General features: G+C 48.4%; 13 protein-coding genes across 13 annotated transcripts; 7 read left to right on the top strand and 6 right to left on the bottom strand.

Annotated features, from left to right (window-relative positions):
• Positions 1-1,526: 1,526 nt before the first annotated feature.
• On the top strand, positions 1,527-3,583 carry BGW36DRAFT_2313 (uncharacterized protein). Its single transcript, XM_046210002.1, has 5 exons — positions 1,527-2,336; positions 2,402-2,481; positions 2,600-2,921; positions 2,995-3,054; positions 3,113-3,583. Exons 1-5 carry the CDS (start codon positions 1,942-1,944, stop codon positions 3,447-3,449), a joined length of 1,194 nt encoding a protein of 397 aa, XP_046077450.1. The 5' UTR covers positions 1,527-1,941; the 3' UTR covers positions 3,450-3,583.
• A 2,416-nt stretch (positions 3,584-5,999) lies between these two features.
• Positions 6,000-9,372, top strand: BGW36DRAFT_366228 (uncharacterized protein). Its single transcript, XM_046214727.1, has one exon. The coding sequence runs from the start codon at positions 6,325-6,327 to the stop codon at positions 9,175-9,177; it is 2,853 nt and encodes a 950-aa protein (XP_046077449.1). The 5' UTR covers positions 6,000-6,324; the 3' UTR covers positions 9,178-9,372.
• Positions 9,273-10,957, bottom strand: BGW36DRAFT_434445 (uncharacterized protein; the record flags this gene model as incomplete). The annotated part of the gene is made up of 2 exons (XM_046221396.1): positions 9,273-10,404; positions 10,473-10,957. 2 exons carry the CDS (start codon positions 10,955-10,957, stop codon positions 9,369-9,371), a joined length of 1,521 nt encoding a protein of 506 aa, XP_046077448.1. The 3' UTR covers positions 9,273-9,368.
• A 1,101-nt stretch (positions 10,958-12,058) lies between these two features.
• BGW36DRAFT_284970 (uncharacterized protein) lies at positions 12,059-14,557 on the top strand (the record flags this gene model as incomplete). The annotated part of the gene is made up of 3 exons (XM_046210280.1): positions 12,059-12,166; positions 12,222-14,018; positions 14,066-14,557. The coding sequence occupies 3 exons, from the start codon at positions 12,059-12,061 to the stop codon at positions 14,555-14,557; spliced, it is 2,397 nt and encodes a 798-aa protein (XP_046077447.1).
• A 642-nt stretch (positions 14,558-15,199) lies between these two features.
• On the top strand, positions 15,200-15,773 carry BGW36DRAFT_421416 (uncharacterized protein; the record flags this gene model as incomplete). Its single annotated transcript, XM_046219565.1, has 3 exons — positions 15,200-15,213; positions 15,313-15,362; positions 15,451-15,773. The coding sequence occupies 3 exons, from the start codon at positions 15,200-15,202 to the stop codon at positions 15,771-15,773; spliced, it is 387 nt and encodes a 128-aa protein (XP_046077446.1).
• On the bottom strand, positions 15,629-16,274 carry BGW36DRAFT_366223 (uncharacterized protein). The gene has a single exon (XM_046214726.1). It carries the CDS (start codon positions 16,205-16,207, stop codon positions 15,989-15,991), a length of 219 nt encoding a protein of 72 aa, XP_046077445.1. The 5' UTR covers positions 16,208-16,274; the 3' UTR covers positions 15,629-15,988.
• A 1,233-nt stretch (positions 16,275-17,507) lies between these two features.
• Positions 17,508-18,305, bottom strand: BGW36DRAFT_421415 (methyltransferase domain-containing protein; the record flags this gene model as incomplete). The annotated part of the gene is made up of 1 exon (XM_046219564.1): positions 17,508-18,305. One exon carries the CDS (start codon positions 18,303-18,305, stop codon positions 17,508-17,510), a length of 798 nt encoding a protein of 265 aa, XP_046077444.1.
• A 281-nt stretch (positions 18,306-18,586) lies between these two features.
• BGW36DRAFT_421414 (putative ACN9 family domain-containing protein) lies at positions 18,587-19,103 on the top strand (the record flags this gene model as incomplete). The annotated part of the gene is made up of 3 exons (XM_046219563.1): positions 18,587-18,805; positions 18,872-18,971; positions 19,027-19,103. The coding sequence occupies 3 exons, from the start codon at positions 18,587-18,589 to the stop codon at positions 19,101-19,103; spliced, it is 396 nt and encodes a 131-aa protein (XP_046077443.1).
• BGW36DRAFT_434440 (uncharacterized protein) lies at positions 18,965-20,294 on the bottom strand (the record flags this gene model as incomplete). The annotated part of the gene is made up of 6 exons (XM_046221395.1): positions 18,965-19,441; positions 19,505-19,688; positions 19,801-19,840; positions 19,862-19,957; positions 20,045-20,092; positions 20,117-20,294. The coding sequence occupies 6 exons, from the start codon at positions 20,292-20,294 to the stop codon at positions 19,352-19,354; spliced, it is 636 nt and encodes a 211-aa protein (XP_046077442.1). The 3' UTR covers positions 18,965-19,351.
• Positions 20,295-20,399: 105 nt separating this feature from the next.
• On the top strand, positions 20,400-21,075 carry BGW36DRAFT_2206 (uncharacterized protein). The gene has a single exon (XM_046209995.1). The coding sequence runs from the start codon at positions 20,599-20,601 to the stop codon at positions 20,974-20,976; it is 378 nt and encodes a 125-aa protein (XP_046077441.1). The 5' UTR covers positions 20,400-20,598; the 3' UTR covers positions 20,977-21,075.
• Positions 21,076-21,174: 99 nt separating this feature from the next.
• On the bottom strand, positions 21,175-23,622 carry BGW36DRAFT_284470 (putative ATP-dependent RNA helicase; the record flags this gene model as incomplete). The annotated part of the gene is made up of 2 exons (XM_046210242.1): positions 21,175-21,507; positions 21,562-23,622. 2 exons carry the CDS (start codon positions 23,620-23,622, stop codon positions 21,175-21,177), a joined length of 2,394 nt encoding a protein of 797 aa, XP_046077440.1.
• A 270-nt stretch (positions 23,623-23,892) lies between these two features.
• On the bottom strand, positions 23,893-25,690 carry BGW36DRAFT_310121 (putative F-box protein). The gene is made up of 2 exons (XM_046212448.1): positions 25,259-25,690; positions 23,893-25,202 (listed from the first exon to the last, which is right to left on the bottom strand). Exons 1-2 carry the CDS (start codon positions 25,628-25,630, stop codon positions 23,973-23,975), a joined length of 1,602 nt encoding a protein of 533 aa, XP_046077439.1. The 5' UTR covers positions 25,631-25,690; the 3' UTR covers positions 23,893-23,972.
• Positions 25,691-26,070: 380 nt separating this feature from the next.
• Positions 26,071-27,385, top strand: BGW36DRAFT_392582 (putative mitochondrial carrier protein; the record flags this gene model as incomplete). Its single annotated transcript, XM_046217714.1, has 2 exons — positions 26,071-26,194; positions 26,247-27,385. 2 exons carry the CDS (start codon positions 26,071-26,073, stop codon positions 27,383-27,385), a joined length of 1,263 nt encoding a protein of 420 aa, XP_046077438.1.
• Between the last annotated feature and the right edge of the window lie 568 nt (positions 27,386-27,953).

Here is a 27,953-nt window from a genome sequence, read left to right as displayed (position 1 = left end):
GCCAATCATCGCGGCAGCCGCTGGCTTCCCAATCGGGCTTGAGGTATTGTGCTCGTGTTCACATGACCCTGGCTGGTCGGTGACCGTCGGTCCTTCTCTTTCCTGTTCGCATCATCGCTATCGATCGGTATGGCTGCCTGGCAGTCGGCATCAACACGACGAGAGCGCAAAGCGTTTATCGTTCGTACAGATCTCCATTTTTGCGGGTAGTCCAAGCATGCATGAGTAGTGTGGTGATCAGGCGGCCATGCGGCCTGGTGGCCGGGCCTTCCTGGTCGCCTCGATGGAGTAGTGGAGGTTTAGTTATGGGCTTTACTCGCCGATAAACGCAGCGCGATCGACCAGGGCAGCAGGACTATCGATATGCGCTTTGCAAACTACATTTACGTTTACTAGTACTTGGCATTAGACGGCGCTATTTCCGACCGCCTGGCTGGCACTCCCGTACGAACGACGGGCGGCCTACGCGACTGACGATTGACGATGACACATGGCCAGAAAGGGGGATACAGCGTACACAGCGTACCACCGCACAGTCCCAAAACCGCCTCTAATTAGAAATTAAAAATAAAACGAACCAGATCATAGACATCACATCGCATCGCATCACATCGCCGGCGACGTCCGGGGCCGAGTGGGGGCGGACTGAACCAACACAATCGACCAAGTGAACCTTATTGCTTCATTTCGTGCTCGATGCAGCGCTGTCCGCTCAATTCCCCCGCTGGAACTCCGTCCGGAGTTCCAGCGGGCCTTGCCAAAATAATGGGTCTTGTCTTTGAGATCGCCGGCAAACTTCAGGAACAAAAGAAGGAACAACAAGGACCCAAACAGTCCCCGCGTCGCCACAGCCGCTTTCACTGGCTCTACTGTAGTATAGTATACAGTCGATCTACCCTCCGTAGTGCTCTCGCGCAACCCCCCTATTGGGAATCGCTACTGGAACCATCTTGGGACCGCCGAGGTGTCATTCCACCTCCTTTTCTGTTCGCTTATTGCCGAATCGGCCCATTGGCATTGACATCATCGTGGCTGTAAAACGCCTCAGTACCAATGGCGGTCGCCCCCAACCTGTCCCGTCACACTCATCACAGTCACCACTACTGATGTGTTCGGCCTGCTATACAGGCTAGCAGTAGACGGAGTATGGGGCTGATGAATATCCACTTAGTCTTGCTACTAGCCTTGGGCTCCCCGTAGCTCGATTTGGTACGCGGTACCCCTGTCCCCCATCTAGAAATAACAGTCGTCTGCAAAACGTTGGAACTAACCGCAGGCTAGGACGGAAAAATAAGTGGGTTTGCGAGAACTATCCATCCAGTTGAATGTTATGATGATACTCGCCGGCCCCTGATTGCTCAGAAGCCAGCCCTGCCTCAGTGTTGCTTCTCCCCATTGGACCGCCGTCACCACAGGGTAGCCCTTTTGGCATATGCTAATCTCTCGGCCATATCACACCCTCCTAGGCCACCCAGGCGCCTTGACATTTGACGCTTACCGCACGTCGTACCGGCTTGCTTGGCGGGTCCGTTTCGCGTTTTTCTAGAATCTTTCCTGAACGGTGGAGTAGTGGCCCAGCCCAGTCCAGCAGTGACGTCCCTCTCCTGCGCATAACTGTACTGTTGTTATTCTCGTCCTCTCAAATGCATGGTGGGGGTTTTTTTCTATTCTTTATCTCTTGATTTGACTCCTTACTCTTAGAGTATGAGTGAAGAGAAAAAATTTTCACTCATTTTCTCACCTTCTTCTACTACCCTCGACATCGTTACACTTTGCGGCCTTTTTAAAAATCGGAGATATTCCTGTGCCCTCCACCACACTGGTGAGCAAGGAAGATTGTATATTGTAGACACAGTATGTTGGTCGTCTTCCCACGAGGCAAATCATGCCAGATTGTCCCACCATTCGTTCCTTTTTTAACTACCTCCTTCACCCGCCCTCATGTCGTCGCAAGGGAGTGGCCACTCACGCAGCTACAGATTCGAAGGTCACCCTGTTGGGAACCCCCATCCGCCGTTGCCTTCAAACCAGGAGTGGGTTCTTGCCAATCCTGCTGAAGAACCAGGGATCGATCCTACATCGCATCCTCGACAACAACAATATCACTTGGTGCCGCGCAGCGACCAGCCAGCCCTACCCGGAGGAATCCCTGTGAATCTGCCACTGCAAGAAAACTTTCAACTAGTCCAATCAGAACAACTCCTTTTAGCTTCCCAGGGGGTGCCAAAGTCGTCGTCCATAATCCAACATCCTGTGTACGGGGTATCAGGTCCGCCACAGGCAACCGCTGCCATTGATATCCCTCAGCAAATTCAGCTCGACAGTGCTGGTCAGAGGTATGTGGGCTTATTATGAGTTGGCGTTTTGAGTCGTGACGGTCAATAACGGAATTCCGATACAGTCCATTGTTTGACCTGCTCCACCAATCTTATTCATCCGCCGAAGATTACGATCCAGGATCAATGTACGCCAGCGTTCAGGGTCAGTCTACTAAAATAGTTCTTCCTCTTATTCCTTCTCCCCCCTCCTCCTTCCCTCTCCTCTCATACATATTGCTCCTCCATGAATCTTTTATACCCCAAAGCTAACCTGGTGGCAGCCTACTACCATCCCGACATCACATCGCACCCCAGTCAACAGCTGATTGGCTCTGTGGGCAGTTCCTTTTCGCAGATCGACTCGACGAACATGTTCCCCCAGGGCAACCGGCAGCATGCACCGGTCCATCCCCAACAGGCCTCGTGGCCGCAGTACCAGCGTTCGTTATCTCGCACACCAGAGGACCCTTACCAAAGGAGACCGCAGGAATCGTTGACGCCGCCTGCTGGATATGCGCCTCTACCGTCACAGCCAGCCGTCTTTTCAAACACATCATACCCGGCCAATTTACAGCAGCCACAAGCGCAAGCCTTCTATCCTAAGTATGTCCACTACATTCAAAACGCCCTATCCTTTCGCATTGTTTGGTACCTGAACATGACTAACCAATTGCAGTTCTAATGCTTTCGGCTTCAACCAGCCAAATTACGACTTCACTCAACCTTCTTTTGTCCCGTAAGATGAAGTAAAGCGCAAAGGACATTTTGATTGGGGCTGACTTTTGAGTTCGCAGTTCAAATGCTTACCCTATAACCACTGGGCCCGACCCGAGAATTCCAATTAGAACATCACCTTTCCCAGGCAGCAACAATTCAACCCCTACAACGCCAGAACCCGAGAGTCAGGTTCGCGTGCTTGAGTCGCGCCCAAAGCCACAGTGCTGGGACCATGGCTGCAATGGTCGCGAGTTTTCGACCTTCAGCAATCTGCTGAGACATCAGCGCGAGCGTTCGGGGGCCGCGGCCAAGTCTGAGTGTCCGCACTGCGGGGCGGTCTTTACGCGAACGACGGCGCGAAACACTCATATCTCGCAAGGGAAATGCAAAGGCATTCGCGAGTCAACCGAATGATTGAGTCTCCAACTCTTGTACTATAGTTTCCTCTACTTCATTCCCTGCTCCCTTTTTTTCTTCTTTCTTTACGTTTCCTGTTTCAATCCTTTGTTCTGTCTTTGATCCCCAGGTTATTTCAAGCATTGTTATCCGGCGTTGCCTACACGAGCAAAAGAAAGAGTCGTCGGTCATCGAATCGATCCAGCAGGGACTCGAGAAAGGTTTGAATACCAATTTTGAGTGCATTTGAGGTGTCGTTTTGCTACATAGATATACATTGGCAGCATGGTGTCTGGTTACCTTGTTTTTGTTCTCGTTTTGTTTCGACACTTGTTTGTTAGCGTCTTGTTTTGTTGGTGTCTACATATAATACCCCATTCCACCGGTCTTCAGTCTCGTGGTTCCTCACGATTTCCGACTGTACATGCATATCAACAGCGGATTATTAGACGATTAATGCAGTCAGTTGTTAGTTTCTTACACGACGTCTAGTTAATATATATTTATTACCACAGGACTCTCCATCTCGGTCTATATTCTATACTGATATTTCGGTGCATAGTCAAAGTCCTTACCGAGGCCAAATCGATTCGATGCGTCGATACAGATTCTACTTTAGTTCAAGTATAAATTCAAATCTATTCTTATCTACCTATCTGTATTCGGGAAACCGTTAGTATTTGAAATCAGGGCCGAATCAATAGTTAATGACTCGCTTCTGGACTCCGCAGTAGTAGTGAACCACGCACAGCGATATTATTGAGTTATGTTAGTGATTAAATAACAAAGAATGGATTCGGCCAGTTTCTCAAATTAACGCTTCAATTTCGGGCGCCGAGTAAAGTACTGAATTATACTTCTTCACAATAATGCTCACCTAAGTTTATGTCGTAAGCGAAGTCACGTATCAATTTCCAAAAGCGTGCTTAATTATAGAACCTCTAATCTCTTCTGGCGCGCTTCCTCGCTTTGTACCCGATCTTTAATGCCCAATAAGGAAACTTGTCTACTCTTAGCTGGGACTCGGCATTAGCCTGAAACCTTAGCGTGTGCAACAGAAGAGTGGAGCTGATAGTCAGACTCATCACCAACTCGACTAGTTAACTAGTACGATGCAGTAACAAACAGTTACGCAGGTGGCAACCGAGGTAGCCAATTGCGTGGATTCTATTGTCCAGCGAGTCCAGTTGGTCCGTTGTTGGCTGGCTGTGGAATTATTAATTATTAATATGATATTCTTGGAATGCAAGCGGGCGTTCTTGTTAGGCGCCTGGTTAATCGGCCCAATGGCAGGCGGTACCGCTTGTGTCCCATGATTCTCTTCATGTTTACGAGTCATGAGGCGAGATTTCCCGGCGTATTGTTATCAATGATATTCGAAATTCGACGTAGGAGAGTTCACGATATTTTTAGTTGCCTTCACATGCCATTTCTGACGGCTTTGTTGGACGGGCTCAATATGTACCTATGGAGCGACTGGGTTCTACAAAGTTTCTGCCATGCTTTTTCTCGCAAAGTCTAAATCCTGCCGACAACGTTTCTACCAGGTTGCGCGTATTTGGCCAGATGAAACTTTAAATTAGACCCTGTTACATATTGCTGTTTCCCACCTGATGCGTGTGTTCGATTTTGGCTTTCTCAGAGTTTTAAGGAGAGGGTTGACCAGAATCAGGAGCTTTAATGCATAGTACTACGTATCCTTCTGTTGGCGTCGACATCTGGAATAGTATTAGATGTATGAGAGATATACTGCATTACTACCGCAGGTGTACATACTAGCTATCACGTTCTCACAGCATCTCATCTCCTAAAAACCAACTCAAAGGCCGTGCGCGCCAACCCATCTAATTAATCATTTCGTGCCCAATCACCAGACTAAGTCCTTGTCTTTCTCTCCGAAGCCGCCATCTCCACTAGTAGCACTGTCGAGTACTGTTGATACTGTTGGCTCAGCCATTCGGCGGGTTTTGCGTTGTTTGATTAGTACGCCAGCCGGGCGCAAACACGTAATTTGAAGGGCGTCGTTTTGATGCAGTGGTAGAGATATAGTATTATAATAGGCGCCTGTTATTGTCAGGGTTCCATTGACATCGATCGATTATGGAGGCGCGGTATGGTTGCTATTAGTAAGACCGGTATTACAGGGTTCAACCAGACACGTGCTCTAGGTGCCGCAGCAATGGCTCAATGTATATAGAGGACTAAGCGCAGTCTTTTGTCCTGCGTGTGGCTTTGTGTGGGATATAGAATATAGATTAACACAATTATTATTGATAATATAATGACTTGTTCAGGGTGCAGTCTTTGGCTCAATAATTATCTGGATTGTTCTGTCTTGTATACATGTACTTCTTGGAGGCCAAACACTATCACTATTCACTCTCAAAAAGCAACATCAATTGATCACAGGAGTGACGAGACTATACACTATACCAAAATATCCTGTATCGCGTATATTATTGTAGTTTCGAGAACAGTCTGAAAATTGTAGACTGGTGCCCCAGGCAGCAAGGCAACGACCCCGCGATTTCTTGGCGCTCCACCGGGTGAGTCAGCTGTTGAACACCTGAAAATTGAACCACTTGTTGAGATCCGATATTGAATATAACTATCGCAACCCATTGTCTCGCATCAAAATGTTTTTCTAGATCAACCTGTTACCAGCCTTAGTCAAACTTGTTCTCCCTCTACAGGAATCGAACAAGACTTACAGGCATCACCCCATCGTGCGGCACTGTCGTCAAAATGAATAATCTATCTCTACATCAAACCCTGTGCTTTGCGTATCTGAGGCCTCTGACTGCGGTGGAAACTGCAATACCTTATAGAAGAGTAATACGACTGAGGTTACGAAAATAAAATAAGAACTTGATCACGTATTGAACCTGGCGCAATGGCTTCGGTCTTTACATTTGACCCCGACCCTCCTCGGGTGTCGTCGCCATGGTCAATGTCTGGTTCTTCAACACCCCAGCCTGGAACTACCGCTACTACTATCACGGTTGGTGACAACACTGAAAACCCTTTGAATTCGAGTTCCGACAAGCTCGCGGACTATGGCATCACCAAGCTGGAGCCTGAGCCCCAGGAAGGCCCAACAGAGTATAAACTGCATCTGTTGCTCCGACCTCGACGGCTGTTCACAGCCATGTCGACTGGTCAAGTTGTTGCCGGCACCTATCATTTCCGAGCCAATCATTCAAAACCTGGTTCCGGAGTCAACTTGATAGCCGCAGCAGAGGTACCGCCCAGGTCACTTTCGACGCCGTCATTGAGCACTCGGCAGCAGCGGCTGCAACAGCTCACCACTCAGCTGCTCTGGCGATTGCAGCAGTCTTCACCGTTTCACTCTTCGTCGACGGCGAATCTCATACTGCCTATTCTCCCTGAAGCTACTCCCAAACTTGGACTTCCGCAGAAACCGGCTCGTCTTCTGCCAGGTCTCGAGGAAAGCCAGGGCGCACTGTATGAGATAGGTGTGGCTGACGATGGTACTTTTGTTGGCTTGACTGCGGAGGAGCTGGAAGAGAGTTTGAATAATCTTCAGGCCATGGCTGCTAGTCTTGGCTGTAAAGTTGAGATTCTTCGCAAAGTAGTCGTTGGGGCATGCGAATGGGCAGATGAAGCTGATCCTACAAAGCTGACCTCCGACTCGCTTTGGGTTGCGGAAGCTTTGGTGAGCCCCGACCACACTCTTCAATCAAGGAAGGAGCTAGATATGGAGACATTGAGCCTGGATGACTCAGTCCCAGCTTCAAAAAACGAAGGCCAAATAGAAGGGGCATGTTCTCAAACTGAGCAGATTCGGATATCAATTACAGGACCTAGTGCTGCGGGAAAATCATCCCTTCTTGGGACCTTGACAAGCTCTGCCCTTGACAATGGGCGAGGGAAAAGCCGACTAAGCTTGCTCAAGCACCGGCATGAAATTTTCTCGGGAATCACCAGCTCGGTGGCACAGGAATTGATTGGCTACAGTTCATCTCCCTCTGCTACTGATGGCCCGGTTGGTGTGATTAATTATGCTTCTGAAAATGTGGCCGCCTGGAATGATATCCATGCTGCATCGGATGGCGGGCGTCTTGCCTTTGTGTCTGATCTCCCAGGTTTCACGCGCTATATGAAATCGACGTTACGGGGTCTGATAAGCTGGGCTCCTCATTATGTAGTTCTCTGCATCCCAGCAAACAGCTCCCACGACATGGCTTCAACGCAGGATGACGGCGATCAAGCGCCAGAAATAGACCTCTGTCTGGCTTATCTCGATCTCTGCATTAGACTCGAAGTGCCCATTATATTATGCATTACCAAACTCGATCTTGCATCTCGTCTAGGTCTTAAACAGACTCTTGCCAGGGTGTTGTCTGCTATCAAACTCGCGGAGAAAAAGCCATTGATGCTCGCAGTTTCTCCAGAGACCACAAACCAGCTAATTGATCTGCAGCAGATTTCCACTTCAGACTGTCGTGAGGCCCTCAAGACGATCAACACTGTCAACGGTGACTGGTCCAGTACAATACCGATCCTCCTAACTAGTGCAGTGAATGGCTCCGGCATCGGCAAACTTCATGCCCTGCTCCGTTTCCTTCCTCTCCCAGCCATCCCATCATCCAGACTTGTACGGCCACTACCATCCCAGTCCCGCCAGGAAATACCCACAGACGTATTCGACATCGACGAGGTCTTTGCGATCCCTCCCTCAAAAGTCTACTCAACTGCAGATAACGCCCCCTCAGACGCCAAGGGTGTCGTACTGTGCGGTGTTGTGCGACACGGCAGTATATCCATTGGTGATGAGCTTGTAATTGGTCCTATCGCGGTCGAGGCAAAGCTCGACGACGGCACCCCTCAAGCCTCATCCTCAAGACCACGGTCTCTACAAGCCGCCGAGCACCCACTAAATGGCTCACCACAATCTCGCTCGTACAAAAGCAAGCCACCATCAGGCGACTTCTTCTCCTCCTTCCCCCACGGCTCTTTCCCCAGTAAATCCCGCGTCTCCTTGAGCCATGCAGATTGGCAGCGTGTCCGGGTCGTTAGCGTACGAAACCTGCGTCTATCCGTACGCATCCTTCTCGAAGACCAAGTCGGCACCATTGGCATCGAGCCCATCGTTCGGAGCCCCGGCGGAGAACCCAATTCTCTAGGCCGCCTGCGAAAAGGCATGATCCTCGCCCAGGCGCGAATGACCAGCGACAAATCCAAGAACAGCAGCATACCCAGTTCTCTCGCGTTTAGCACCGCCTTCGTAGCCATCTTCCCAGCCCGCGACTTCTCATCGTCGCTCTCCCCGCCGCTCATCCTCGGCGGAAGCGCAGTCGTCTACATCGGCAATATCCGTGCTGCTGCCAAAGTCACCTGCGTTTCGCTCGCTGACGATGACGCGGTGGCATCGCCGCCTGCGCTTCTCTCCGACGAGCCGGAATTTTTCAATTTCGATGATGACGATGAGAAACATAAACATAACCATCATCACAATCAGCCAAGCCAGCTGCCGCGTCGCGCGCGTCAGGAGAGTGAAAAGACCATTGATATTTCTAGTGCCCAAGGCAATGGGTATATCAATATCACGTTTGCTTTCCTCTCGTCCATCGAGTGGGTTGAACTGGGCTCTTTGGTGGTCGTCATGCCTGGCGCTACCACGGCGACATCGGCTACGGGGGATTTGGTTTCGCTGTCTGGTCTGGAGGGGTTTGTGGGTAGGGTGTGTGAGGTGAATAGTAGTGAGGATATGTCGGAGAGATGATATATGTTCTTAGTTGAATATTCGATTTGCTATGTTATTTGCTATATGCGTTTTTTTTTAGTCTTTGTTTGAGTTCAGATTGACGAAGTTTATGTTAGATACTCAATGGTTTGATGAAAGCTACTAAACTAGATTTATCATTGTTGACATGCTTTGTACATCGATAAATAATAAATACCCAAAGTCATCTTTCAATGTTTAGACCAGCTTCCACGGTTATTTCCAGGTCTACTAATTGGAAAAACCGCTGTAAATGGTGTTACCTCGCCATCTATCCCGTATATACTAATGTTTCCGGTTGAATCTCGTCGAATTCGTGTCCTCGTTTTTGCTGGTTTCTGTTGCGATAATTGCTGCTGCTGGCCGCTACCACCCTTGGGTTGATGAGGTACGATAATATGCTTTTCTGTCTTCCCAGGCTGAGATGAAGAACTAGTCATGTTTTTGTCTTCTTTTTCGTCCCCTCCTTTTGGCGGTATCCTGCTCTGAGCTTTCATCTCGTCTGATCTGGGAGGAGGGGACTTGCGGCCAGGAATGACGTTATCTTGGGATATAGGACTTGGTTTTCTTCCAGGTAGTGGGCGCTGGCTCATTTCTGGGGGTCCGAAAAGTGGTGTCGGTATGTAGGTGCTTGCTGTAGAAGGGTTTGGATTGTCATGTGTGGCAGGAGGCAACCTTGGTAGTAGTTCTAAGAAATCCTGGGGAAAAGGGGCAGGAGAAAGTGGTGGTGGCTGTGGAATATGACGAGGAGAGGACTGTGAAACTTTATCCTCCCTAACGACGCTCCGAGAACGAGACAAATCACGGGATATTTGAAAATGCTCATGTGACTGAGGTAAAGAAGATCCCGTTGAAGATCTAACCTCAACCTGTTCTTCGCCGACACTTGACCTTGGATTCGGAAAGCTTGATAGCCCAGGGGGAGGTGTGGTAGGCGGACGAGGCGGTCGTGTTGAATACAGAACACTCTCAGAAGACCCGCGAGACGATCCTGGGCGGTCAATTGGAGTGTTATTTGAAATTGTCTGCCCTTTCTTATATTTCTGGATGTCGATCCCCAGGTCTTCAAATTCTACTTGAACAACTTTGCGCACTTTAGTCACTATACTTCCCCGCTGAAAGGATATACTATGGTCGAGCTGGGTTTGCGATAACTGCCGAAGTGCTTTGCTGAAAACTAGATCAGTTTTGATGTATTCGGTTTCAAGTAATTCTTGAAGGGCGTTCCTGCAGTTTATATTAAGATCAGTGCTTTTTATTCGGAAACACAGAGACGTATATCAATCAGCACGTACTTCACAATGCCCGAATCTGCCTTGTGAAATAATGACAAAGTGGCAAAAAGGCTCATTGAGCTCTCCAATAGATGCATATCAGTCAAAAGTAATCCTACTTGAGGTTTGTACCGCAGCCACCGGACCTTGGCAATAACTCGTGACCAGTTCGATGATTTTCTGTTCTTCCAGAGTGGTGCAAGAATGTGCAATATTTTCTCAAGCTTTTGTATAATACTATACGCTTGGTTTTGAAATGCGTCTTTCAACGTTTCGATACTTTCTGGTTTCCGTTTTCCGGATTTGCGTTCCCTGAGTTGTACATATTTTATAGCATCGCTGAACATCGAAACGAGACTATTGATGATTATTGTGCGATCGTACACATCCTTGACTTGCTGTCGGGCAAATCGGATATTGTGAACGGCTTTGCGAAATTCATTGATCAGTTGAATCAATTGGCCGCCAATTTGGGCAGCTGCAGCTGCAGTACCGAGGTCAACCATAGTCTATCTCAATAGCGTCGATACCGGGATTATTTTTAAAAAAACTGCCAGCTAATCGATCAGACAATGACTATGAATAATACTCAACAACAGACAATCCACGTACTGTATAAGCAGTCTTATGTCGTCGTTTTCTTTAGCAAAGTTGTCAAGCAAGGCTGATCTGAAGAGATCGACATAGCCTCAACTCGACAGCAACTAATCTTATGCTAGATTGGATAATCCAGCATTGGTCCAATCAATGCAAACCATCTCGTGCTGCATACTTGTCGACCCTAGCGTCAACGATTGGATGGAGGTACTGGGTCGCCTGTCTCTGCATGGCTAGGACGTAATGACACGGATATAAGTCTTCTATGTGAACAAGTTGAGTCTGCCATCTTGCATAAAGAAGCAAGCAAGCATCTCCACTTCAATTCAATGGTGCATGGTCCTTGTCAATGTTAATGCTATCATTGTCATTTGAGAGTAGAAATACACTCCCATGGCTAAAACTGGAATATAGTATATGCCCTGATTAAACATATAGACTTCTTGAGATCCTGCCCTTGGCAATGCAAAGATTTCACATGTGACGAGTATTGGTATAGTATTGCGGGCCCGTTCCCCGCAGGTGGGTCCTTCCCCATACAGCGCGGCTGCGATAACGAGCTTCTCTGCTTCCCACATTCCCAGCAGGACATCGACATTCCTTTCTATCTATTTCCGTACCGTCCCAAGCGCATTTCTACACGAGATATTACTTCCAAGCAGCGAAAATCGGAAATTGCAACCAGTTTAAACACGGCACAAAGGTCCTCCCCGTTGCCAAACCTCCACTGCGCTAGCTCAATCCATGTGTTACGACACCACATAGCTCTCCAGAGCCCTTTTGATGGAATAAGCCACTATCTAGTGCTCTTCCAAGCCATGGATGAAGATTCTATGGTAGAGGATCTTATTGATACGGCATCGCACGGTTCGCTGTCATCGGACGATGAAGATGATGACGTTTCGCTCGCCGCCAGCGAGCTTGCTGGGCCATCACCGCCGCAAGATGGACATTCAGAGCATCATACAGCCACCGATGGCGCTGCACACCCGAATAACGGTAACTCACATATGCCGCTACAACTAGACTCTCCTCCCGAACGAGCCGAATCCTCTGCGAAATCGCGACTGAATTTGCTAGATCTACCACTTGACATTCTCAAAGAGGTTCTGAAAGAGGTGAGCAGAAGTACTCCAACTAAATATTCTAGCTCCAGCTAATTGCAGTTGGTAGATTACGCTTACAAACGATCTTACCTCCCTTGCTCTTACTTGCACCGCCCTACATGCTCTAGCTATCCCCGCGATGTATTCTCGATTCGACATCGTTTGGCCCGAGCCTGGCCCTAGCTCCGAACACCCGATAGGCGTCGATGCTCTGTCATATGGATTGGCTACATTAGTCATGGGAGATCACGTTTTCAGAGAGCTACCTCCAACAAGCTCATCCAATCGTTATTGTTGCCAACACTGCGGATGCAACCAACCTGAACACCAGACCTCCTATCAGATTCCATCGATAACTACAAGGTGGGGAAATATCAGATTCGGCAACTATTACGCTCAATGGACGAAGAAATTCTCTGTCGGAAATGGCCCACCCGAGTGGGTACAAGAATATGCAATCACAAAAGAGACTGGAAAGATGCTCGGCACATTGGTTGCCTTGGCGGTTGCAAGGATGGTGAACCTGGAAAGCTTCATCTGGGATATGCCGACAGGCGTCATGAGAGATGTTTTCCTTGCTCTCGCGTCGCTGGGCTCCCGAGCAAATCACGAATGCCGACTGGAGCAAGTTTGGATTCGATGGCATGATAATAGCGCAAATAATAATATCCATGCTCTGATTCAAGAAACAAATACTAGCACAATACTCGACATTTGGCAGTCTTTGATGAAGGGTCATATCAATGTCGAATATCCCACCTTTTCAATCCTCCCACCTTTGAAATCGTTAACCGTGCTCAATCTCGACGAACCAGCGTACCTAGAAGAAATGGCTACTCTGATTGACCGATCACGCCACAAATTAACGGAACTACGTATTGGTATGGCAGCACGATGCAGTTCCCAAGACTGGGTATATCCAGCAGGTCTCCGCCCAACGTTGGTGAACTCAACTCCGCAGCGCGTGACCCCCGGTTGGCCTAAACATGGAGGGGTACTGTCAATACTTTTGGAAGATTTCGAGTTTTCTGAAAATTTGCCCCCTATAAATCCTGAAAATGGAACCGCGGAAAACAAAGCTGAGAACGACGTCTCCGCCGCTCTCACCGTGGTAGGTTCTCCGGATGCAAATGACGATGTCACAGCTGCGACACAGATGCTTGATGGCTTGGATGTTGAGGATAGGAATGAACCTGACAGCGCTGGGACTGCACAGGAGACCAGTGAAAGTGCGGGAAACACCAACCAAAGTACTTCAGAGCCTCAACGTTTGCAGAAAAAAACTACTACCTCTGCAAGCCTGAACAAGTCAAATAAGATAATGCTGGAAATCCTGGAGCTTGAACATGTTGTTCTTTCAACAACGGTCCTGATGAAGGCCATAGATTGGACCCGATTAAACACGTTGACTTTGCTTCATTGTGATGAGCATGAGTCATTGTGGAGGGCCCTACGGAGAGTGTACGCCCCTACAACGGACTCGTTATCACTAAATTCCAAAGAAAGCGTTAAAAATTATCCTTTTAAATTGAAGAAGCTTCACACTGACCGCATTTCGCCTTATCTGATGCTCTTTTTGAAAGAAACTATTGCCCCGAATACTTTGGAGGATTTATTTTTCCAAGAAGACAGTTCTTATGAGTCAATAGTTCCTATCCAAGCGATTTATAAGCACATACTCCGTCGCCAGAGAGCCAGCCTTAAGAGGGTCCTTATTGACCGTTCTCGCCGTTCTGAGATTTTGTCTTCAAATAATGGTCATTGGCGGCAGTGGATGCTTCCCAGGGATGCCTTGTCTTTTGTGACAAGTGGACGAATGCCCCAACTTCGTGAGTTGGGTATCGGTATGGACCGTCGAGATTGGGTACGTTTTAAGACCAAGATTTAAGTACAACTTGCTGACTTTCATAGCATATGTTTTTACAAAGACTACCCAACTTACCTAATCTACGAGCCCTTCATTTCCCTAACATGTTTGACCCAACACTGAAAAAGGATAAGCAACGGGAGCTTGCTCTGCAAATTTTAGACATAGTTGCACTACGTCCTGAGATTCAACTCTGCTATATTGGCATCGAGACTAAATGCTTTCAAATCCTCGAAATTAACGCCAAGGATAAGAGATCCGATAATGAACCTTATCCCGATCACCAATGGTCAGCAGAATCAGAGGCAGACAGCGAAGCTGAAGACCAAGTCCATGATCATGACTCTGATAATGAGAGTGATGGTGACGATGACAATTCTAGTGTGAGCTCTCCCGACGAGGATGATGGATATTCCGACGAGGACCAGGAGAATGGTGTCGGCAGCGTCAATCCAAATATTGTGTTCAAGCTTCGAGAGATTTTATATTACGATGATAAAGTTTCAATCTTCAAAGCTCGCCACTGCAGCTTATAAGCGAGAAGAATACCATTACAATTTCAACGTTGAAACTGAATCGACAAGATTTTACAATCATGGGTTAGTTAGCGTGGTGGTGGGTCAGGCATGGAAATCAGCAAGGCGTAAAGGGTTTTCTATGGCAATGGTTATGAGTTTGTGCTTGAAATTTACAAGATACCATGAATTTGTAATGTCAGCGTGTTTTCTACATCCATTTCGAAGTACCTGAAACCAACTGCTCGTTCTTATGTCGTCACGTGATATATACGACATTGCACAATTCCTACCTATAGCTCTTTTAAAATCCTCACACAAAGTAAACGGATGCATACCGAATGCATTATTTCGTAGGAATCACAAAATCGAGAAAACCAAGTCATCCAGAGTCTATCAACACTGACCTCAACGCCTTACTCGTCGTAGCAAGCTCTAGGTCACGTGCCGCGACGTCAAAAGCTTCTGAGCCGCAATCGTTCCGCACCAAAGAAAGTTCGGCGCAAGACAACGTGAAATCTGAACACCAACACACGCCCGCCACAACGAGGAAAAGCTTTCACCCTACTATCCTGTCGATTAGTCTTTAGTGACTTGACTTGATCAATCCAACCTCGAAAACTCTTCTCTTTTCGGAGCGGGGCGCTCCCGAAGTCTGTCGCAATGAAGCTCGTTCGGTACGTGTCTGGCCAGTATCACAAATAGGCAGTGCCGCCGAAACTACAAAGCTTTGGAGCTGCTTGAAAGGATCAATTTCTGACATTTGATTGATTTAGTTTTCTTATGAAATGCATGAACGAAACGGTGACGATTGAGTTGAAGAATGGTATGTCTTCATCCCCCATCTCCATTTTCCAATCTACCACTTTCCACTCAACCACTAGACAAGCGATTACTTACTGAATTCTGATTAGGAACCATCCTCTCCGGCACGATTGCCTCTGTATCGCCGCAAATGAACACAGCGCTGCGAGCGGTCAAGATGACGCCTAAAGGTCGCGATCCGATTTCCCTTGATACGATCAACATCCGCGGCTCGACGATCAGATACTTTATCTTGCCCGACAGTCTTCCGCTGGACACTTTACTGATCGATGATCAACCCAAGCCCAAGAACAAGGCTAGGAAAGAGGTCGATCGCGGCGGAAGGGGTGGTGGTGGTGGTGGTCGTGGAGGTGGTGGACGGGGCGGACGAGGTGGGCGTGGACGCGGCCGAGGACGGGGACGGGGTTTCTAGATGACGAAAAAATGGGAGAGTCTGTGTCAGGACGATAAATCGGGATCAAGCGAGAGGCTGCAGAAGCTCGAAAGAGAGACTTTTACATAACGGTTGTCGAATCCGTTTTGTCTCGCGTTGATCAGAGCAGTATTCAACTCGATATCAGAAGGACGGTTTTGCTGATGAAGCAATCATGGCTACCTTGTCTGAGGATGATTTCTTTTTTTTAATTCTTATTTCTTGTTTCTTTCCAGGGATTTTCCATTTTTATGTACTTTGGGTGGGCGTGTGTGATTTGTCTCAGTGCATATTTGAGGACTTTGAATTAGGGCAAAAAATCGCATCAAATACTCGGGAATTGACACATAAGAAGGGATAATGAAACTTATACTGAACTGGGAGAGAAGATGTAGAATTGCATATAAAGAGACCAGCCCAACAAGGAAACACATTCTGAAAAGCCTGCAGAGGGTATGCTAAACTGGCCAAGTTTGTAATTGGTCCATTCTTACATGTATTTATTGGCCCAATTATATGAAGTAAAATAAGATAGTGTTTCTATCTTTGATAGACGAAAACCAAGGACCTGCAGTGCTCCTTGAAATTAGCACTACATCAATACGATCAATATGTCCACTGTTTACTAGTCGAGAATTATTAGGGAGTAAACCTATACCTTGTAGCGCCTTCAGGCAACAACATTAAATACTACGCATAGGCGGCGTCTGAGTATCATCGTATCTTCCACAGCCTCACCAGGCTTCAGAATTCTTCTCTCAAATCAAAATTTGCCCATCACCGACTCACACTCCAAACATAGTAAAGTATATGTATGTGCGTGGCTGTATGTTGACCCTGTTGGGGCTATGTCTGAACCAACAAATCAAATGCTTAATTCCCGCCGATCGAGATGATATATATTTAACTTTTAAGCGCGTACACTGCCTTTCAGTAACTATGGATCGGGGGGTCGATGATCCGCTAAGTATACGATCATGTAGCGCATCGTCTCGCTACTCTAATTGGGTGTATCGTCAAATATAACATAGTCGACGTACTACATAGCGACACGGGTCGGTTTCGTATACCCACGTAGACTGTTGTGTGGAGATGGGGCGGACTTTTACCATATCGCTTTGTAAGAGACGCCACTGGATCATTGAAGTGGATAGCGGCGAGATATAAGATGGGTGATCGCTAGTTGAGTTTTCGGCATTTATTCAACTATCAATTGATACATCAGACTGCTTTGAATAACAAACTATTTTTATACAACTTTCATCAAACAAAGACGCGACTATCTACCCACCAATATGTGTTATACCGACCGCTCAGATGAGTACGTCCCTCCCTCGCGATATCACGCGCAATACGGCCCTCCGCCAACGTCGTACGAGAAATACTACAAAGACCGGCGCAAGGCAGAGAGAAGAAATCGTTCTAGACGAAACGGGCGAATCGCTGCCATTTCAGCCGCGACTTCTGCTGCTGGAGCCAGTACGAGCGGTGGTGGAGGATGTTGAGCTCCTCATTATTTCCTCCGAATACTGAAACTGCAATGTCGGAGGTCCTGTTGATGCTCGGTCATGATGATGAAACGGTACTATTTTGGCGTCGATTGAGTGTTGTGTTGTTTTGGCTTGTTTCGAGGGCAGGTCGGTCTGCCTTGTTGTCTGTATTACCTGCAGAATTGTATAGTATTCGCAGATATGTGATTCTCAATGATACCTCAAGCATTCAATATTCGATCCATCACGTTTCATCTCTACAGATCCTAACAATCACCAACTTTTCCCATCCCGCCTGCATCCCACTTTTTCCGACTGTCTCCGCTGTCCATCCCTGCCAGTCTCGCATAATCCTCGCTTTGACTTGCTCAGGTTTGTTTTGAGCGCAAAGTAGAAGATATGCCACGCCCCTGTCTGGGTTCAACACGGAGGGAATGGCATCAATAAATCGATTCGTAATCTCCATGCCATCCTCACCGCCAGCATAAGAAAGAGACAGAAGATACGACTCGTACTCGAATTTCTCTGAACTCGATAGCGATTTTGTATCCTTCGTCGTAGACTCATGTGAGGGCAATACTGGGATATCTGGGGTTGGGACATAGGGAGGATTGAACAGCAACACGTCGACACTCCCTGGTCTCAACGGAGACACTAAATCCGCCATGACGGATCCTGCAAATAGCGTATTAACAGGGCCGCCTGCCTCGGATTTCTTTTCTGAGATGGCTGTCTGGACGGTCTGGCTTGTTGCATGGCATGCGTTGCTGTTGACGTCTATGGATAATGCCAGAATGTCGTCTCTGCCGAAGATATGTCGCGCATTGGCGGCTGTGAAGGCGATGACGACGCCAGAGCCGCTGCCAACTTCGACTACTAGGGGGACTGGGTTGGGAGAAGGATTTGATGGAGGATTGAAGCGGTCGGTGAGCCAGGCGGCTTCTGATGCTGATGAGAGAGTGTCGAGGAAGAGGTATGAATCTTCAGCAGGTTCGTAGACGGTGTCGAAGGAGACGTGAGATGTTGAAGGCGTGGGAAGCATTCTTCTTCTTCCTTCCTTCTTTTTGAAAGGTCGATGTGCTTTCTCTCTCTTTTCTTTTCCTGTGTGGGTTTGTAGGTTATATCTTTGATATATACACCAAGTAATATAAAGTCTTCTTGTGGTCAATATTCCATGGCGGGACCGATACTCACAGCTGATTGGCCCGGCCGAATCGGAGAGCTCCTAAATTCTGCCGACAACAAACACATTTGCACATTCAATGATTCTGTATCAGCCCAATTAAAGTCCCAGCAAAGCGAAACAGAGAAATAACGAAAAAAATGCGAGTCATCACCCGCCTCCTAGCTTCCCCAGTCACCATCGGCTCCAAAGCCAGCTTCAACACCTCCCCGCTCGCGCTTCTCCCTCCCATCCCGCTGTACCGACGCATCCTGAGGGTTCACCGCAAAAAGCTGCCAGGCGAGATGCGGCTGCTTGGAGACGAGTACGTGAGGAGCGAGTTTCGGGCACATCGGAATGTCGAGAATCCGATTCACATTGTAAGTTTATTGTATGAATTCGGCAACTGAGACTCAACTAACAAGCGAATGCGTGTCGTGTGATAGGTCGGCTTTTTGACCGAGTGGCAGCTATACGCCCAGAAATTAGAGGGGGATGCGTGGCGGGGCGACAAACTGGATAAGGCCAAGTTGGAGAAGATGAGTGGTTTGTGCAGTCTTTCTTCCTTAGCTTCTTGTTTTCTAATAGGGCAATCGGGCAGACCAGCAGATCGGACAGCTTTATGAGCTCATGCAGGCTATCAAGGACAAATCTGAGGGGAGCGATGAGGAGAAATAGCAGCAGTAGAGATGTGGAATTGCATTGTTATGCCATTGGATTGATTGCTGGGTAGTCGGGCATATATTACATTCGAATGTGAGTGAGTACCTCCGGGTTTGCTCAGGTCTTTGCTCCGCTCTTATTTTCACAACGAGACTACTGACATACCATTCAGTAGTCAGAAGCCACATCTACACCAGGAAACCTTCACCTCTCAAACGCCAAGACTCAAACAATAATAATCCCAATGCTTATACGCATCCTCACTAACAAGATACACCCTTTTCCCACCCCCCGCTTATCTCCGCTGTCCAACGAGCTTTACAATACTCCCAATACGCCGGATACCAACCAGACTGCTCAATCAATCAGTGCTAGAACACGGGGCTGCTGTCTTCTTCAGGCAGATTCAAACGAACATTACTAGGATGAAGGTCGCTGTGAGTAAAAGTAATGCCCACATTGTCAGGAAGTCCTGGACGCATTGGGTGCGGAGGAAAAATCCCCAGCTTTTTACATCGAGGGAGGTTTGACAACCAGTCATTAAAAATCTTGACGTCGGGGAAAGGGGCAGCGGAACGGAGGCAGATATTGGTGAAGATCCTATCCTGGAGTGACTGATGACGATCAATGGAGCCTTCAAACTAGTCTGTTAGCAGAAAATAGAAAGTCCATATTTATGAATAATGGAACAAAATATAACTAATCAATATACGCGTCTGATGCATCCTGCTCAAGCCCACGCAGGCCATTGACTATAAGATGCAATTGGTCACATATAGCGAGTTTATCAGAATCAGACAGAGTACCCCCATCTCTGCTAAGGGTGACACCTCTCACCAGCTCCATGTAGAGGAATCCCTCTCCGTTATCTCTACATCATCCGTAGACTTCTCGAACTGGCATGGTATCACCAAGGATTTTCGAATTGTCCATAAGCATTGACCTTCAGGAATGACAGAGTCGCGCTCCACCTTTACCATCGGATTTCAGAGAGGAAAATGGAACTGGGAAGGACGACTTCGTTCCACCTTTTGTAGAGCATTTTAAGGAATCTGTGGCCTCTCGGACTCCTGTGGGGATGGAGAGGTTGCGAGATGGTGATTGTTTGAAGAAGGATGAGTTATGGAATAGTATGGTTTCGTTACGAGGGATGCATGGTCTGTGAGAGCTTGATATGTTCTGAATTGTAGAATTTTGGGAGCTCATCGTTGGCTGAAGCTAGCTAGCAATGTTCGAAGTGTTCAATAGAGAGGTTTAGGCAAGCAAGAGTAAGGTATATAGACACACGTGACACCCATAGGGTATTGATTGGGGAAAATAGACATATTGCCTTGCTGAAGTTGATCCAGGCAATTAGAAACGGTAAACAGAAGGAGAAACAAACACAAAGCGTTTGCTCTGCACGTGGTCGAGTGCCTTAGGCAAACGTCAATACTGTCTACCAAAAACAACAACCCTACCCAAGAATTCATCTATCCCTTTCCAGATATCCAAACTAGCAAACCAAAAAATGTGCATCGTCACACTCCACGAAACCCATACCTGTGCGCATCGCTGGGTGACACTCCACACAGCATGCCACCAAATCAAACTCCTAAACGACGACGACAACACTACTCAAAATGAGAATAACAACGACAACATCCCTCCTAAAGCCGGCTTCAATACATGTCCTCACCTCAACGACACAGACGACAAGCTTCGCACTCGGTACGTGGTCGAGTACATCATTGGCTCTGATGACGAGTGCCCGCGGTGTGTGAAAAGGGGGCAGTATGATCGGAATGAGTGTCGGGTGATACGCGATACGGAGTATAGATTGGGGTTTGGGATGGGTAGGGTGGATAGAAAGAGGGGGGATGTTGGGGTTCCGTGTGTTTTGTTGTAGGAAAGGGAGGACTGTTTTAGGGTCATGGTTAGAGCATCACTGGCCAATAGATGCGTGGTCTACTGGAGGGGTTTGAAAAATCAGCGAGATATGTAGCTAGGTGGGTTTGGATTTTAATTCCGGGTATAATGCCTGGCAGGCTTGAACTGAATCGATGATCACAACCCACCAGCAGGGACAGTGCACTGAACGTATACATCACCTCGCCAACACCTCCCCAACCCAATCCATCTGCACCGCACTAACGCCGCGCGCATAACTACGATTCGTAAACACAAACTCATTATACATAATCGCCTCAACCCTCTTCCCAAACAAAACACTCGAGGGATGAATAGCGACGGTCTGATTGCCGACAATCGTTCTATACGACCCATCTGGCACCAGACGAGCGGTGTTGGTCGCGAAGCCCGTTAGGAAGCTTTTCAGTACAGGGACTGCGGATATGGCGTCGCACGGGGGACGGGGGTCGTTAGAGTCCAGGAGGAGTTTGGCTGTTTTGCATTGGGCTGTGAGTTGCTTGCGGACATCCTGGGACACCTGTTAGTCTAGGATAGGGAGTGGGAGTGTTAGTCTGAGTCTCACCATGACGGATTGCATGGCTCGGTGCGATACCATATGCCGCTCTGCCCACATCTTTCGGTCGGCGTTTTCGGCAGCGTAGCCTTGTACTGTGGCTAGCATGGTGAGATGGTCGCCTTCGCGTCGATACAGGTCGCGTCGGGCGACCTCGGCTTCTTCCTTTTTCTCCTCTGAGTTGGTGTTTAGGAATATGTTCTCCACGCTTAGGCATGAGATGATATCGATCACATCCATTAGACAACCCTGACCGTGTTCTGCTGCAGCCAAAAGCACTCTTCCCAAATGAGGAGTAAGAGGGAGCTTCGCAATATGCAGGCCAGTGTCACTAATTTTTCCAGTCTCATCCAATGCCTCAATATTGAATAATTGTAACAGAGCTTGTTCTAACGCTTCCCTTGGCGGTCGTGTTAGAAATGGGAAGTTCATGATATCATCAACCCCACGGGCTTTCATAGTCAGAAGACTCTGGCTTAAATCGCAACGCAAGATTTCAGGGGTATTGGTCTCATCCAGAGCCAAGTAATCCTTCTCGGTGTACAGACGGTAGCATTTCCCCGGCGCTTCTCGCCCAGCTCGTCCCTTTCGTTGGATCGCGGCTGATTTTGATATTGGCTTCACCAGCAGCGAATCCAGACCGAGTCGTGAGCGGAACTGTTTCATTTTTGCTTTCCCGCAATCCACCACAAACCGAACTCCAGACACAGTGACGGACGTTTCGGCGATATTAGTAGCAAGGATGATTTTTCTTGTTCTTGGTGGCGCTGGCGCAAAGACTCGTTGCTGGGCTGCCTGAGGGAGTGCAGCAAACAAGGGTAGCACAAGGATTTTCGGTAGTGATGGGTCGATACCGACGGCATACTCGTTGACAAGATATTCGAGATTCTCCACCGTTTCTTGCCCCGTGAGGAACACAAGAATGTCTCCTGGCATAGGTTCTTTGACGTGAATGGCGAAAATGGCCTTGAGGGCGGCGTCTACAAAATCATGAACCGGCTCCGGGGAATATATCGTCTGAACAGGATACTGGCGTCCTTTGATATGACAGACAGAAATCTGGTTCTCAGGTACGCCATCTGTACTACCCGTTTTTGCCTCTGTCAATTCTTCACCCTCACCAAAGAACCCCTGCAGACTCTCCATATCCGCAGTAGCACTCATAGCAACCACTTTCAACGGCACGCCTCCCCTCCCCTCATTCTTACTCGCGAGAATCTTCCTTAAAAAGCCCAGCACCAAATCCACATTGACCCCTCTTTCATGCACTTCGTCGACAACCACAACACTATACCTCGTCAACCACGGATCATGCAGCATTTCCTGAAGCAGCATCCCATCCGTCAAAAACTTCACACGTGTACTCGGCGACACCGACGTGTCGAACCGCACCGCATAGCCAACTTTACTCGCCGGGGATGCCTTGCCCAGCGGCGTACCCATTTCCTCTGCTACCCGTCTTGCCAGGGATATCGCTGCGACTCGTCGGGGCTGCGTGATGGCGATGCACCCGCCAACCTTGACATCCTTCTTCAACCTATCCGGCTGCGCTATCGCCGTCTTTTTTATCTGACAGAACGCCTCGTCGATGAGGAACTGCGGGACCTGTGTACTCTTTCCACTTCCCGTCTCGCCAACAAGAAGCATCACATCGCTCGCTCTCAGACGCTGCCGAATCTCGTCTGCGTGGGCGAAAATCGGCAGTGTTTTGCGGGTATTATACAGCAGTTTTGCTTTTTCCCGTAGCGATGGAAGTGATGCCTGATGATGATTATTATGATTCAATTGTGCTCGGAAATGCTCTTTTCGTCCATCCTTCAATTTTCTGTTCCGCTCATCTGGAGGCTTGGAAACCGCGTCATCTTGAGGTTTTTCGACACCGTTCTTTGCAAGTGCTGGTATTGGCTTTTGGGGTTCCTCTACATCCCTTTTCCTTTTTTTATTCTTCGGCTTGCTATTCTTCAGAGACTCGTGTGTGGGGGTGGATATGTGCTGTTTTTGCGATTCCTTCTTGTCGACGGGCCTGTCGTCGTCTGAATCGTCGAATCGCGTGTGTACTTTCTCTGGCATGGCGTGGCTATACTTATATAGAAAAGGACGAATAAAATATATCAAGAAAATATAAGAAATTAGAAGCGAAAAGAAATGCTTTGGGTATCTGAATGCGTAATGAAGGAATGAAGTTGTACTGCGGAAGTTGGAAGTCGGGAATTTTTTGCAGGTGCGACTGACCCACCGATTAAGCTTATCGATAAGGCGAAATTCAGATTTCGATAAAGTCTAAGAATTACTACAGATATTGAATTTATAAATTACTGTAAACGGTCAATAGCCCAACTTAAAAAATGCTAATTCATATTCATCGTTAAGTCATCTGAGCTGTCTACCTCTATATCTCTGTATGTATTGTATATCTATGATCATAATCCCCACCCTCTAACCCTCCGAAAAACAAAAGAACGAATACGATCATTCCGCAAGCCGAATTCAGCCCAATCGTCAGTGAGTTTGTTATAGCTCCAGAATCCCTTCCATGCCAGCTTAGTGTTTCTGGAAACATTCGGCGGCGACTTAGTTGCGCCGACGATGCGCGCTGGGTTCGACGAGCGCAAGCCGAGATGTAGAATATACGTGTATTTCGGACCAACGCCTTCTGTTTCAATCACCAGATCCCGCGGATCCCGCTCCTCCGGAGCTGGCGCTTCGTTGGAATTTAATGGCGGGGCCGGGAATTGAGCTGGTGACTCGGTTTCGTGTGCCGTTGGTGCGTTGAGATGCCAGTGTCCGCGCAAGGCGTGTTTTAATGCTTGCATGGCGACGGCCGGAACTGGGGCACCGCTTGTAGAAGCCTCTTGGGCTGCTATTTCGGACCTCTTTCGGTGATGTTGTCGATGGTCGACGGGTTTCGCAGCAGCGACGTTTTCTTTGCTGATGTGCGGAACCACGTCCATCGGTTCGGTTGTCGTAGTTAGGAATATCACTGATCCGTCTGGGTAGAAGCGAATGTAGCGGTAATATGTGACAATGTGTATGGGAGAGTTCCAAGACTCTGTAGTAAAAGTCGAGGCTCCTCCGGGTCGTGTGTAATTGACTGTGCTAATATAAATACCAGTGAACCTGATACGCGGGAATATTTGGAACACTTCGCTCCAGGTGGAGAGAGGATCTGGTATTTGTGCCGGGATGCCGCGCGGAAATGGCGTGTATCGTGGAGCTAGCGTGTGGTAAGGGTGTCCAGCCAAGTCACAGGCAAACGAATAGTGCATGCTTTGAAACCCGAATTCTGGTCCCTGGCATAACCGTTTCCAGATGTGCTGTTCATGGGCGAAGTGGAAGGCAAAGCGTTTGCAGACCAGAGACATCCGACACAGAGATGCAGGGTCCATTAATGCAATGTGTGTGAGGATTTCGACGAGTATGTCGTTTGAGATATTCGCAATTGGGCACGGTGGCGGGGGCGTGCCTTCGATAAATGGCTCAGCTTGTGGGATGGGCAGGCCAGCGAAGGATAGGATCAATTGTGGTGTAGGTAGCACGACGAGTTCATCAGTTTTATCTGGCGACTCGGGGACTTTATTTTCTGTCTGAGACTGTGCTGTTTTGGATGCGAAATGCTTGTTTCTGTACTTCTTATCGATCGCCGAGTCCAGCTTCACACATTAGCAACACCGCTAGCAACACCGCTAACAACTTTCGTTGGTCTTACTTTATATGCTTTGCGGTAGTGGGCGAGACTATCCCCCAAACTACCTTGAGCTTCCTTTTCCACAGCCTTCTCAAAATGTTCGAGTGCCGAGCTGGGCTCCTTCTGGGGCGTTCTCTGAAAGGCATCTTCATCATGGGCCCGCAACGTCAAATGTTCCGTGCGCTGCACGAATTCGCCATAGTCTTGGCCCAAATCCTCCTCGACATCTTCCTTGAAGTCCGTTACTCGATGTCGTGTGGGAGGCGGAGGATCCAGCTCCGGCCCCGCGGGTTGGGAGGAGTTCTGCTTGGGAAGCGTAGGCGATTTGTTTCGGCGCGATACTTCCTCACGCCACCGGCGCCTGAAAGCGTTGAGCTCAGGGTTGTCCTCCATTCCGCACCTCACTGTATCTACATATATGTATGTAGTAGTATGTACTGGAAGAGTCAAGCTCGGGCGAAGTTGCTGCTTACGAAGCGGAGTTAGCACCGGTTAATGCCGGCGCCGAGCCGGGCGCTGGTTGGCCGGGACCGACGCCAAACCGGGTTGAGCACTTGCAAACTTTCTGTCGATGATGCTGGATATTTGACTCATCCTCTCATCCTGTGCCGCCATCTCTCCTGGCAGCTTCATATCACCATTAATACTATAATAACAAGAGCAGACAAACCAAGGCGTAATTCACGGGAATACCAAATTTGCTCGGCGAATGAATGTCCGTCTTATCAGGGCGCATTCGCTCGGACGAATCCCCGCCACATGCTGAGGCATTCTCACTCCAGAACCAGAACCAGAACCAGAACCAGCCGTGGACCGATCATGAGAGCCCTGTGATGACGGCGGTACCTTCGAATGGCGGCTCGCTGGCTGCAACGGGGGCTGGCGATGTCGCGCAGATCTCGGTCGGGCAGAGGATGATGTCTGCGACTTGGGGGAGCATCCTTACGTCCCTTCTAGGTGGGCACCACCAAAACAAACGTCATATAAAAGATCGCTAATGAACGTGTAGTAACTCCTCTTGACGTCGTGCGAGTCCGTCTACAGTCACAGACAGCCCCTATCAACAACACTTCTAAATTCACTGCACACACCACACACGCATTCAAAGAGCTGCCAGCAGATCTCGGGGTAACGGCATGCTGTCGTGAAGTATTCTGGGTTGGAAACACACCCGAGATGTGCCTCGTCGGAAACGGCGCTGTCACGCGAACTTCATCTTCAGTTATTGACTGTGCGGTCGAGGAAACCCGACAGCGGAACTTCAACTCCACATTTGACGCATTACGAAAAATCGCCCGGAATGAAGGCGTCTGGACGCTTTGGCGGGGTCTCAGCCCAACACTTCTCATGGCTATACCAGGAAACGTGATTTATCTATCGGGATATGAATGGCTGCGGGGGGATCCTCGTAGTCCTCTCCCGCGCGTTTTTGGCGAAAACTACGCGCCGCTAGTTGCCGGTAGTATTGCCAGAATTGCAGCGGCCTCTGCAATCAGTCCAGTTGAGATGTTCCGCACTCGACTCCAGGCAACACCAGGCACCGGAACAGGCCACTTCCGCGCTACGCTGGAGAGCCTCCACCAGATGACGGCTTTACACGGATACAGTTCCTTATGGCGCGGTTTCACACTGACCATGTGGCGCGACGTCCCCTTCTCAGGCCTATATTGGTGGGGATACGAAGCTATGCGGAACGTACTCACAGACGTGCGAGAGATGGGAAGCCATGCGCGCGTGGAACGACGAAGCCGGCGCTCCTCCCAATCCCATCAGAGCTCTACCACCACTTTCATTGACAGTTTCATCGCAGGCTCTGTGTCCGGCGCGGCGGCGGCGCTGGTGACCACCCCGTTTGACGTGGGCAAGACTCGACAGCAAGTCTTCCGACATAGCGCCGACGAGATTGCCATACCTGCAGCCGCCAAATCAGCAACAATACCTGAGCTGCGACCGGAACAGCTCTCCATGCCACGATTTCTGTTGCACATTTTCCGGCATGAAGGGCCGGCAGGGTTGTTCAAGGGCTGGGTAGCGCGGTGCATGAAGGTTGCGCCGGGCTGCGCGATCATGATTTCCAGTTATGAGATTGGAAAGAAGATGGCGCAGGGAGTGAATAGTCGGAAAATTGCCGAGGGAGACCGGATATAACTTCTTTTTTATACCCCGTGTACTACACCTTTTTTTGTACAAATTAGCATCTCCACTTGAGCATATAGATGTGTTATAGATGGGCGGAAACCTGAGTGTACATTTACTGCCATAATGAATTCATCAATAACAACATAACCTAGTTATATAAGCATAATTCAATGTTTAACATTTGACGGTGTCAGCAAGCTCTATGGCCCTACATCAATAATATGTAGTACATACATACACATCCCAATCAATTAATATCCATCTATCCCCTACAAAAATGCAAAAATACAAAAACCCTCGAAATTGATACAAATGTATTCTTAAATTTTTTACATATATTTACTCATATTTTCTGTGAAAAAAAAAGTACGTCGCTGAATCGCCACCCGACCTTCCCGAGCTTAGCTGAGCTAGCTTCCGAGCTGTATTAGCGCAATGTAGCATGCTGTATGCAGTAATCTCACATCCCACTGAAACTGAAATTGAAACCGAAACCGAAACCGCCAGGAATGCGTATTAATACCACTGGATCTGGATCGGAAGGGGTGTGACACGATGGGGATTGCTGGGATTCATT

The sequence above is a fragment of the Talaromyces proteolyticus genome (genome assembly GCF_021365285.1).
Source record: "Talaromyces proteolyticus strain PMI_201 chromosome Unknown BGW36scaffold_1, whole genome shotgun sequence".
NCBI classification, from domain to species: Eukaryota; Fungi; Ascomycota; class Eurotiomycetes; order Eurotiales; family Trichocomaceae; genus Talaromyces; species Talaromyces proteolyticus.
The sequence above is the reverse complement of the archived record's forward strand: the minus strand, read 5'-3'. Positions and strand labels throughout refer to the sequence as shown.